The 13,042-nt window shown below is 29.4% G+C and overlaps 1 protein-coding gene across 1 annotated transcript; it reads right to left on the bottom strand.

The window, feature by feature from the left end:
- Positions 1 to 1,627: 1,627 nt before the first annotated feature.
- Positions 1,628 to 7,650, bottom strand: LOC114396627 (serine carboxypeptidase-like 20). The gene is made up of 14 exons (XM_028358712.1): positions 7,308 to 7,650; positions 6,809 to 6,960; positions 6,238 to 6,314; positions 5,543 to 5,665; positions 5,218 to 5,320; positions 4,664 to 4,701; positions 4,368 to 4,469; positions 3,847 to 3,939; positions 3,460 to 3,699; positions 3,021 to 3,086; positions 2,800 to 2,921; positions 2,430 to 2,543; positions 2,206 to 2,251; positions 1,628 to 1,995 (listed from the first exon to the last, which is right to left on the bottom strand). Exons 1-14 carry the CDS (start codon positions 7,466 to 7,468, stop codon positions 1,912 to 1,914), a joined length of 1,521 nt encoding a protein of 506 aa, XP_028214513.1. The 5' UTR covers positions 7,469 to 7,650; the 3' UTR covers positions 1,628 to 1,911.
- Positions 7,651 to 13,042: the final 5,392 nt, after the last annotated feature.

The following is a 13,042-nucleotide window of genomic DNA, read 5'->3' as shown; positions in this document are numbered from 1 at the left end:
CAACACAAAGTAGCCAACCCTCTTCATCTCTGATACACATTTCTTAGCTCGTCTGTTGACTTTGTACATGAAAGCTAGCATTTACATTACACTTCAAAAATCCATGTTCAATAAATACAAAATTCTTATTGTTCAAATTTTATTAGAAATCACGGAGGAGTGTATTACATCACTTTCCTATAAAGACTTTTCATTGTTGATTTCTTAAACGATTATTGTTCTTTTAATTTGGTTGTCTTTTTTTTTTTTTTTATACAAAACTTAAATTTGATTCCCACCATGTAATTTTAACTTATCTATTAATTTGATATTCACAAAAATGTTAACATGGTAATAAAGTGCAAACATGAATTATTAAAATAAATGTATAATAAAAGGTGTCAAAGTAAGTCAACTTAAATCATTTAAGTCATTTAGGTTGATTCAAAAAGTGAGTCAACTTAACTCAGGCTCACTTTAGTAAACTGATAATATTGTACCCAGCTCAATCGAACATGAGTTGATTGATTAAGTAGGCTAACTTGCAACATGTTTCACTTAATTTTTTTTTTTAAAAAAAAATACAAAATTTAAATTCACAAAAAATAGAAAAACATGAAAACACCAGGTCTGCCAACAACCACCGAGCATGCATCAATTGACACTAGATTCTTTAAAACAAGTGGTGTTAAGTTTGAGCATTTTTTCTAAAGGATATCAAGTTTGAACTATGAGCACATAGTTGTGTTACAATGAGAAATTTGTTACTTTTAATAGTTCTACTTGATTTGAGCAAGATTAAAAATACTAATTTGTAACAACGGACTTAAAAGAATAAATATCAATGAAATTTAAAATAAAAAAGAATAAATTTTAAAAAAAGAAAAATAAAACATGTTAACATGAGTTGATCCATCTCACTTGAATGACTATTTCATCTCAACTTTTTGGTTAAGTGAAGCGGGACAAATCAATTCTAAAAAAAATTGGATAACATTATTTTAACTTATTTAATTCGTGAGTATGTTAATTCGAAATCATTTGTAAGTTTAAACTTATTTGACATCTTTGTAATTTTTATTATATTTTATTAATTTTGTAAGGATGGGAAAATAAAATCAAAGATAGAAATCAAAATTTTCTTCTCTCTTTAATTGTAAGGAAGAGATTGACAAATGATTTTGTAATCCACCCCCACAATATTTTTTCATATAATAGTGAAAAATAGATATTGACCTTTATATTTTATCACAAATAATTAAGATAAAAACACCCGAGTTATTGAAGTTATATGATCAAGATTAACTACTCGAATTAACATACACAAAGCTATTTTTTCATGATTTGATCCAATGGTCAAAGTTCATTCTTCAAATTATCTCGTAATAAAACTCCTCTCTCTCTCTATATGTATGTAGAGTGAAGATTAAGTTACTCCATGACTAGAGTAAATCTTGATAGAAGTATTCCACTCCATAAGTTATTTTCTTAAATTCTTCCAAATACATACACAAAATACTTGCGTCATAAAATAAGTTCAAATAATTTGTAGTCAAGCACTCGTCTTCTAATTAAATGGAACCTAAATCGAGAAGCTAGCTAATAAATGTGTTCATGGATGATTGGTTATAAGGTGCTAGAATGCCTGGCTGACTGGCCCGCACTTACAAAAACGAAAGGCTTATGCTTATCATATTACAAGCTTCCAACATCCTCTCTTCGAAAGGATTGATATATCAATCAAATTACAGTTAAATAATAATAATCCCTTACATATGATTTCTTTTTGTTTCCTTTTTGCGAAATCCCATGCATATATGATTTAATGTAAAGGATAAATCACTAACGAAAAAGCTAAAATACACTGCTGTAACTTCTATTCATTAATAATCGATCATGTATGTTTTATTTTACGCCACATGATGCATTTCCTTATATTAGCTTCCCTTCCAACCAACGGCTGTAAAAATCCAACGCCTCCCGCGGCTTATATTCCGGCACGGTGTGCCCAGCTCCCTACACCATATGATTCATTAGGTAAAGAAGTAAATAAAACAAAATCACCTAATTAACAATTTGAAAATTTACTATTTCATGTTACTAGTAAGTTGATTTAATAGAAGATATAAGGTTGACCCAGGAAAAGGTGAATGAAGAAGGAAGAGATCGTGGGTTCAAATCTCTTTTTTGTTGGTAAAAATAAAAAACTAGGTTGATTTAATTTACCTTGATTGTGAGGAAGGTGAGGTTGTTCTCGTACGCTTGCAAGTACCTGTGGCAAATGAAAGAATAATGCCATTTCAATTGAACATTAATTTATATTAAGTTCATATAGTATGTATTTATTTGGATGCTAGCTAATTGAACAACTTTACAAACACAAGTACAAGAATTTGCTAGGCATTGGAACAATGTGAGAGTGGTTCGAGAGAGTGTGTTAATATGCATACCCAGCAACTTGGTTATTTGAGTTCCATGGCCTCCATTCATCCACAATCTTGTAACCCAAAGATCGTGTCCAAGCCTCACTTCCAGTAAACGGTACACACATATCATGGTCGCCACTGCCATGACCCATGATCATACACACGTGAAACAATGGAGGAGGTTAATTAAGAGTTTCACAAAAGCAATTTTTAATTAATTAATTAATAGTGTGTTTGATTTACCGTCCTACACCCCTAAACGGAGGTTCAGAAAAAAAAATGTTATTTCTCACAAAACGGTGTCTTGGAATGTGTGTTCATCCATTCAAACTGTAAATCAAACAAGCACTAAGTTCTAATTAGTATTATTGAAATTCAAGATTGTAGTTGGCACCTGAAAATAAGTGCCCTATAGCCAAGCCTGGTTAGGTTCTTGTGGTAAGGAATCATGCTTCCAGCATTGTGATGGTACTCTATCCTACTCGAACATAATTCCCACGGACCCGCCACTTTTTCCTGTGCAGATATTATGTATAAAATAAATCCTCAGTTATTTATTACCTTAACTGTTAAAATAAAACATAATTAATAACACTAATTATGGTGATTACCTACCGATTCAGCATGGATGGCTTTCCTGACTGCAACGTTGTTTAGCCATGAACTTGCTACTTCATCACTCTGCTCTTTGCCAAATCAAAACCAGAATTAATTTTATCATTTCACTTCAGTTATAATACATTACCTATTCATAGTTTAAACCGATCTCTACATGACATGTATATAAATTTATTAATTTACAAGAAAAAATTAATAATATTAACCAATCAGGTGTCATAGAGATAAATAGGGACCATGATAATATTGAATCACTTAATAATTTTTTTCTTATCTTCACATTTAAATTAGCTATGGATTAAAAAGAAAATGTTGCACTAGCTATGATTGAGTCAAGACTCTCTAAAAGTTTCACTGATTAACAAGATTTGGCCACAACATACTTGAGTATATAAACAAGATTAAGCATAATATAGAGACACAATTGATAACTTACAACACATGCGACGTGCCTAGTTTGAGCCAACTGGGGCCATAATGTAACAAGACCAGGTTTGACTGGTGCTCTAAAAGGCCAAGCTCTACCAAACATTCTCTTTCTCACTGGGAGAGGCCTCTCAGTAACTCCTAATTGCTTGAAACTCCTTGGTAAGGTTCCATTTTCTTTGGCTGTGGCAGCATTGGGGAAATGGTAGCATGGCTCTAGTATGTTGTACACGTTAAGCCCATCAATGGCCTGATAGCATAGCAATGATGATCATGTACCCAACAAAGAGACAGTATTGTTAATTAGTTTTTATTATTCATAATAATAATAATAATGAGAAAAAAAAAGAAACCCATTCATGCTGCCATCTTGTTGTTCTCTATGAATATGTCTCACCCTATCAACTTTTTCAATGGTCTTGTAACACACATCATTTTCGTCCAAAGAGTAAGCATCGTAGTAGTTTCCTTTGCAAGAAGATTGTAAATTCTGCAAATTGTAATTGATTTGTATAATATCAATAATGAGACCAAATAAATGCTAACTAATGTTTTCAAGACATCAATTAAAAAAATTTAACAAAAAATAAAATATAATTACAAGTAATATATTTATCTTCATCCTAAAATAAATGTCATATTTTTAAAAAAAATCATTCCAAAATAAATGTCATATTTAGTTTTTCAATATAATATTAATTATCTTTTTTCACCAATGTCACTTTACTTTTTTAACCTAATATTATTATTTTCTTTTATTTATTTAATAAGATTAATTTTATAAAATTATTATTCTAGTATTACTTTACAAGGAAATAACCGTTAATATATAAAATTTTATTGCCTTATATATAAAATAAGTTAATTAACAATGAATTAAGCTGTACTTGATAAATTAAATTAATATTTATTGAATACCTCATAGATACTGTCGGATATGAGGCCCATCCCGTGCACAAATGGGATAAGAGCATTGCCGTCAAATATTTCGTCCGTGACACCATTTCCAACCATGTAACCCTACACAAGAAACAAAAGTCAAATGAAATTTAAGGTATTTGCTGGCTTTCTACGTCAGTACTTTAAAACTGTGTAATCGTAACATAATTTATATGCACCTTTTAATATTTTATCATTATTAAATATTTGCCGGCTTTCTACGTCAAAACACTTTAAAATTTACAATATATAATAATGTATAAAAAAAATTATACCTTAAAATTGATCACGGGCTTTGTACCACTCCGGATTCCTGGCACACACAAATAATTTATGCTCATAAACTAACAATCATAATCATATATATATATATATATATATATATATATATATATATATATATATATATATATATAAAGTTGGAATTAAAAACTTTGGTATATCACTGTAGTATCACACATACTTTCTGAGTATGTAACTTTTGTTTTTATAGGTTCACAACATATACATGTACTCACAGGCAACACTAAAATTTAGAGAAAAATAGCCAATACATTTATAGTATAAAGAGTTTTTACTTTTGTCATCCAATAAAAAAATCATTATATATGAAAATTTTATTTAATTTTATAATAATTATTTTAAAAATTATGTACCAACTATAATTTTTTTATTAATTGACAATATGATTTTTTTTTCGTGGATAGTATATGAAACTTAGACTCTAAAATTATATTAAAAGGTTACAAACTTGCGAACAAAAATTATAAATTCATGAAGCGGGCATGGCATTGTTATACCTATCGCTTATTAGACATAACTTTTTTACCTTTAGCAACTTCAAAAGCAAGAGTAGGCACATAAACTCCGGCATAAGACTCTCCAGCAATATAAAATGGATTAGCCTGGAATTCCGGAAATTGCTGAAACCACTGCCAATTAAAAACAAAAAACTTAAAAAAGTATAATTATTACATATGCTTCGTGTATCATTGTGACATGCAAACAAACAATTAATGAAGTTTGGTGTATATATAAACGTACATCTAAAATAGAATATTAGAATAATACGTACGTAATATACTAATTGGGTTAATTTGATCCTATTCTTATATATCCTTCAAATGCTAATTAATATATTCTCTTGGAAGTACCTTTAAGAGGAAAACATGGGTATCAGACGCAGTTTCTAGATCCCCAGTGGCATATTTGCTTGTGTTCTTGGAGTAAGAGAGCCCAACACCAGCAGGGGAATCCAAATATATAATGTTGGAAACCTGAAATTAAGATGGATATAGATAGTAAATATAAAGGTGCCATTACTTCAAATGAAAATGAAAAATATTAATTGTAATTTGTGAGAGAAATGCATTTTTTCAATGTGAATGAAATGGAAACTAGAAAAGAAATGGAAAACTAACATTAATGAATTCAAGTCTAATTTTAAAAATTTAAAATATTGGAAACCGTTTCTAATTTCTTCTATCCATATGAAAATATTATATTATTTCATAATCGAACATTAAATATTTATTAAACAAATGACCAAGGACAAATATATCCTCTTCAATTCTTTTCCATCATTCCATGTGCTCTAGGGATTGATGTGTAAGTTGGCAAGTTGAGAAAATTATTATGTTCAAGTATATGTATCTAATAAAAATAATTAATTTAATAAAAATCAGTCAAAACTTGACACATATGTATACTTCATGCCGTCTTAAGACAAGATTTGGTGATAAACATAAACTGAATTATTATATATAAATTAACACTGAAAAATGTTGATATTATTGATATCTTAGCCTAATCCAATAACTTAATTTCTGGGAGTGACGTTCTTAATTACCTTAGACCAGCTGTAAGGATTGATATGCAAAGTGGGTAGATTCCCTTTTGAATTTGCAGCCTCAAAGTTGAATGGTCCTGCATGCACCCACATTTCACAATCACATGTATATATGACCAACACAATAAATAATTATAATATTTATTCAAGGTGAGGAAAGGACGTCCGAGAGAACAATATCTAAAACTCTTACCATGTAAGTGGCTCAACATTTTTCCCTTATATGCACGCATTCGAAATTAATATAAAGACGCGTAATATTTAAAATTGGTCCCCGATTTCATAAACAGACGGCGACTTCTAACTAAAAGAAAAGTGACCAAATTTTTCAAAATTCAAATGTTGCCTTGGACCTAGATGGAACTAGGCAAGTCATGACCAGGTTGATTAGGGAGAACTAATTAACGTAGAAATTTAAATAAGATATCTTACTCAATTTTACTTAAACTAATAATGACTTGTTGGTAATTAATGGTTGAAGATTAATTTGATGGTGAGACATATATAAATTAAGTACCGTTATTATCGTTTCCAATGAATATAAAATAAGAAGGTACAATAATTAGCATACCATGCTCGTAAACAAAGCCATCAAAGCTGGAGCACCCAGGTCCACCATTCAGCCATAGCACAACTGGGTCCTTCTCTGGACTACTTTCTGAACTAACAAAGTAGTAGAACAGGTTCTTCCCACTTTCAGCATTTCCATCAATACTTATATACCTGAAGTCAATAATTGATCCCAACAAAAAAAAAAATATCTCCTTTAGTTTACCAAAAAGGTAGCCCGTTTTAATTAGTAGTGACGTCACTCGAGTTAATTGATGAAACCAAAATATCTAATGTATTAAGGCTTAATTTAAATTAATTCCCAACTTGTACGAAAATTGTAATTACGAAACCCTTATAAAGTTTTGAAAAAGTGAAGACGTGTAAATTGGATTTAAGTTCTGCAATAAGTTTGTGGGGGTTAATTTGTTGAGAAATTTATGTAAAAAAGTAATTGTAATTAAGATATTTGTTTCTACATCTCCATGATTGATTGATATATGAAAATGATGTGTGCGTACCCGGAATAGTGCTTGGATGGGAAATTGGCGTTAAAGCCAGGGAGTTGAGTGATGAGAGAGGGTGAAGGGGCAGCTTGAACAGAGATCCAATGACCCAACAAAAGCATCATAAGTAGTGGCAAAACCCAATACTCTAGAAAATTTTGATTTTCCATGGCCATTCAATTCTTCTGGGTGTCCAATTCCTCACCCAAGAGTGTTGGGAAGAAAAGTGATGGAATGAATCAAGGAGCAAGGCATGCCCATATATATAAGTGTGAAGTATGTGTGTGTGTGTGTGTGAATATATTAAGAAAGAAAAGAAAAGAAAAGAATCATTACTTAAGCTTTAATGCAATAGTCAAGGGCAGGCATTATTTGATTTAAAAATGTTTGTTAGATAAAAGGTAAGTTTGGAATTTATAGCACGGCATTGGAAGAAAGCTAAGAAGAAAACCCGCAGCTTGGGTGGGTCAATCACTACATGCGAGTTGCATTTGTTAGGGAAACCACGTCACACGTGTGCTTAATTTTTAAGTAATTAGCCTTTGTACCCGTGCCATGAACGGAATATTTTGTTTTCGACGTAAATTATAATAACTATTTAACAATAATTTATATTTTTGGAGATTTTTTATAATTAAATACCATTTCTGGAAGTTAAAAAAATAATTCTTTAAGTTTTTTTTATATTCTTTTATAATTTTAATAATTTAAATTGACGATCTTTAGTTAAACGAAATATGTTTTTTTTACTATTCTTAGTTAAAATATTATAATTGATTAATTTAATTTTTTTATGATATCTATATATATACTAGTACATTTATTTTCTTTTGAAAATATTAAATTGAAATAATTTCAACTGAATATATTAAACATAGTATTTATATCATATATAATAAATGAATGCATAAAAATCTATTTTTCTTCTGCATATACCTCCTTATAAATGTGCATTTAAAATTCACTTTGTACAATATCCTGCTAATTAATAATATTTATTAAATAAATGAAAAATAAAATAACTAATTTTTTTTGTCTAATGTACCTTTATTTTGAGGGAAAAAACTGTCAAAACTTTCTTACTGTATATCATAATAAATGTGCATTTAAAATTGACTTGCTATTAAATATCCTATTAATTAATAATATTTATTAAATAAATGAGGAATAAAATAATTAAAAGAGAATTGTCTAATGTGTCCTTATTTTGAAAGAAAATAAGTGTATTAAAACTTTCTTACTTTATATCATAAAAGATTCTTGTGAGGGAGGACTATACTAATTTGGTTTTAGAATGATATTCTCTCTACACAAACTAATAAAAATAGGTAAATTAGTTAGTTTTATTGACTTTTTTTAAAAAATGTTGTTAATGTACCAACTTTAACTTTCTTGATAATTATTAATTAACTTGTTATGGGTGATGTGAAAACACTAAAGAAATTTGAGATCCCTGCTATATGACAAGGAGGGCACAAATAATTATAAATTATTATGATGAAAATTTATTAAAAATGTACCATTAAGAAATATATCCTACCAATATTACATTATTGAAAAAATTACAACTATCATCATGCAGCTTCATCAATTTTTCTAAACACTTACCATTGTAGCATAGGAAATTTCAACAAAACTACTTTTGACAAATTAAAATTCTAACTATGGATTGATCCAAATACATCTCACCGAAGAAATCACGGAGGAAAAAGCGGAGAATACTTACAAAATAAACAGCTATAAGAGAGATGCTTCTGACGAGAGAAACAAAATAAACAGCTATATACAACAAAATATAAGCTTTACTAACGTCTTAAAGTGTAAAAGTAGAAGTACAACATAAAAAAACTTTATTGAATGGAAATAAACATTTTTTTATTTGCTGAACAAGAAAAATCTTCATTCTGTGGTTACTAATTCGTATCGATAAACAATTGAAAAAAATCTGGTCAGCATATCTATAAGATTTTTTTTAATAACAATGTATAAGATTTAAGTTTAATCAGTAAAGCCGTATAAAAAATTAAACAGTACAATAAAAGGATGAGATATTATTTGTTTAGTAGAGCCTGATAAACTAAATTTTATGAATTAGATTAACAAAATGTTATATCATTAAATGATAATGCAGCATAATAACATTATATCAGGTTATTATTTAAGGGATGGTAACTAACAGCGAGTAATAAAATAAATTATAAAAAAAATAGGTAATAAAATAAAAAAAGTGAAATTTAAATAGCAAAAATAAAATGAATTATATTATATATATGAAAAGTATTTTTAAGTTTTTTTTAAAGATACCTCTATTCTTTGGGCCATAAAATTTTGGAAGCCTCTCAATCTAACGTGGCTTTGTCACTGTTCACCTTGTCATTGTCGGCATTAGACAAAGTAAAAACAAATAAAGCTAGTAAGAAAATTAAGGAGTCAAACCAAACCAAAATTTGGGTCACCCTATTTGGAAAATTAATTACTAAGACTAAGCCTAATTAAGTTAAACAAATACAAAGCATTTGGGTGGTTATTGCTTTAATTAATCATATAATGTGCATGATGCATGTGTGTGTACACTCAGCGCAGTAGTACTAGTGGGATGCTGTTTCCTTTGTGGAATAATGGAATGGAATTTTAACATAGGCTCTTTTTATCAATCAATTTATGCTATTCTGGCAAACATGTTTGCATTTTTGTCTTTATTCTATACCCTTTCGCCCTCATTTGGACTTGCTCTCAAATGCAATATGCTTAATGTTGCTGTCTAAGACTTGAGAAACCCAAGGGCACAACAATGACTATTAACAAGAAGAATAGTGGCATGCATATAGGACGCAAATGCAGTTAGTGGGAAATTAATAATTGCGCTGATTTCAAAGATTTGTGCGTTAGTGGCCCCTTTGCCTCCTTCTACTTTTCATTAATTCTATAAAAGGACAAACGTGGTTTTCATTTTCTCAATTAGTTTTTTCTGGATCTCTAGTGGATGACTCAGAGTCAGGACTTGGCTTATAGAAGAAGTTCAGTTGGGGTGGTTGATATATAGTTGGTACTTGATGATTATGGAAGTGTTTAATATATATATATATATATATATATATATATATATATATACATATATATATTTTCCCTTCAAAAAATGAGACAGAACAAGGAGACACTTTTAATACTATTATACATGACACTAATGAGATGTTAGGTTTGTGAACTGATCCTTGAATTACGAAGTCTCATCCAAATGAAGTTAATCAATTGGTTCTTAAATGTTAAGAAAATCTTACTTAGAAGAATTGTCTATCAGATATCAAAAGAATTTTGACCTTATAGACATAAAAAAGATAAAAAAAAAATTGTATCAAATACAAGTTTTTATCTACTTGTACCAACATGCGTTGAGGAAGTGCTAGCTTGTCCTTCCTTCAACTTTGGTGACACCACCAGTTGCTGTTTCACTTTCACAAAACCTTATCCATGCATTAACTCGCCTGCTTGCCATTTATATCCAGAGGCTCCAAATTCCATGTGTTATAGAAAAGCGTTTCAGTGCATACCTTCGCGTCATCCTTGGATTAATAAATGAAGATATCATTTTTATTCGAGCTTGGATATTAGCTACAAGAGATGGGAATTTCATAATAATAATAAAAAAGAGATGGAAATTTTAAATTTATATGTACGCCATCCCCTAGTATTTAATTTCTATGAAGCAAACAAACTTATGTAAAGTAATAGAACATTGAACATCTCTCAATATTACAAAAGAAAATGTTTATGGTACACTTTTTTATTATTAATTTTTCATCATACTTCCATTTCATTTTTTTTTATCTTTCTCTTATTTTCCCATCAAATTATCTATCATTTTTTCTCTTTTCCTTTTTTTCTTTTTACTTATTTCTCTCTTATTTTCTCCCAAAATTAAGAAAATATATTGTAGATGCAGAATATAAATGACAAAACGAGTTACTCAACCCATTAGAGACTATAGGCTTATAAGTAATAAAAGACTCACACCCATTTGAGCCTATCAACTTGACAAAGAATCAGGCAACCTGCTAAACCCATTTGAGCTAGCTCGACTCAAACCCATTTATAACATAGACTTCATTGGATCGGGATTAAAAGACTCACATTTAATTCATGTTTATAATTTGTATCTCAAACTCTATATTTCTTCATGCGGGTTCAGACTAACACAACAAGACAAACCATTTTAGCTAGCTTTGGTATGAGATCATAGTGACACATAACCAAATTTATATTATAATATTCATCAAGACTAATGTCTACAAAAAATGTTACATAGGACTTGTCAATCTGACTCACACAAGTCCCATATTTTTTTTAAAAAATGCACATAACTAAAACTCACTAGAGAAACTAGCAAGTTGGTTGCCATGTGACATGGAACTCATTATATTTACTTACTAATTTTCCTTTGCCTGTCATGTGTCATGAAACTTGTTAATTTGACGGGAGAGTTGATCTGGTCAATTGTCAAAATTGTGCCATGCCAATAATATGTTTTAGAATAACATTTTGATATCTAGTTATTAAAAGTGGTTTAGTTTGGTCAATAAACCATGTCAAGAAAAGATTGATTGTAGATATAATAATTTCTTTCAAAATGAGATGAATGAATATCATTAGGCTTTTAAAACTTTCATTTAGTAATTTTTTAAAACTTTTTTTCTTATTTTATATATATCACATATTATATTTACAAGTTTTGACTCGTGTGTTTCTTGCTATGTCGATGCGCACTAAGTGTTGATAAAACATTATTCATTGTAGTATGTTAGAAAAGTCATACCTGTTCTTTTTCAAATACTCTTTGCCCTTCAGTAGAAAGCATAACATAATTTTCCACGCCTCCTCAGTGGCATAAGCTAGAGAGGAAAAGATAGGGTGGCAATGAACTAACCTAGCTACTTTTCTAGAAGCGTTGATATATCAGAAAAAGATAGAGAATAACTTGATTTCCTTTTGCTTTAATTTTTTGGGGATATATACGATGGACTAGTAATTGGAGACTTTATTTGTGTTGAAAACTTGAAATACTACTTTTCTATGACCAACAAGACGCAATTGAATTTTAAGTGGAAATATGTGATGATATATATGGGTACCAATGATGACAAGAAAAATGTAAGTAACATTTTTAAAAAAATTTGTTAGTTAAATTTTATTAAAAATTAAATTTTTTAATAGTATCATTTAAGTCTCATTTACAATTCTTTTAATTTTCAATAACTTTTAGTTAATAATATAAAATATATTAAATTAAATATGTCAGAGAGTGTATTATTGTATTTACGTTCGAGAGGTGCTAACCATATGCTGGGTAATTTTGCGTTTTTATTTATTTATTTCCTTAAAATTAAATTTTTATATATATTTTTCTTTTTTGCCATAGGCAACTGAGACAAGCAGTTGTTGCTGTTGCATGGACAATAGGAACATCAGGGAAAAAAACATGGTGTTTAGCACAGAAGTACTCATCCTTAAGCCAACACAAAACATCATGGGGTGGGAAAAAAAACCAAGAAGAGCATGCTATGCAAGCAATTACATACAACAAAACAAGGTAGAAAATAGCCAAATCCTCTTCATACACAATTTTACCTACAAACTCTATTTGAAGGTGTAGACCCCACAAAAAGGAAAATAAAAAAACATTCAAATTCCATTCTCTGAACCTGAAAAATTAAAAGAAATTGACAACTTTGTTTCTGCTTATAGATTTACTTCTT

This window comes from Glycine soja, chromosome 18 (assembly GCF_004193775.1).
Source record: "Glycine soja cultivar W05 chromosome 18, ASM419377v2, whole genome shotgun sequence".
NCBI classification, from domain to species: domain Eukaryota; kingdom Viridiplantae; phylum Streptophyta; class Magnoliopsida; order Fabales; family Fabaceae; genus Glycine; species Glycine soja.
This window is presented reverse-complemented; position numbering and strand designations above follow the sequence as displayed.

Coding starts and splice junctions, on each gene's coding strand:
- LOC114396627 (XM_028358712.1), bottom strand. CDS start 7,468: ATGGCCATGGAAAATCAAAATTTTCTAGAGTATTGGGTTTTGCCACTA. Junction 4,702..5,217: donor TGCTTTTGAAGTTGCTAAAG/GTAAAAAAGTTA, acceptor TGTGTGTGCCAG/GAATCCGGAGTGGTACAAAG. Junction 1,996..2,205: donor TCACCTTCCTCACAATCAAG/GTAAATTAAATC, acceptor CATATGGTGTAG/GGAGCTGGGCACACCGTGCC.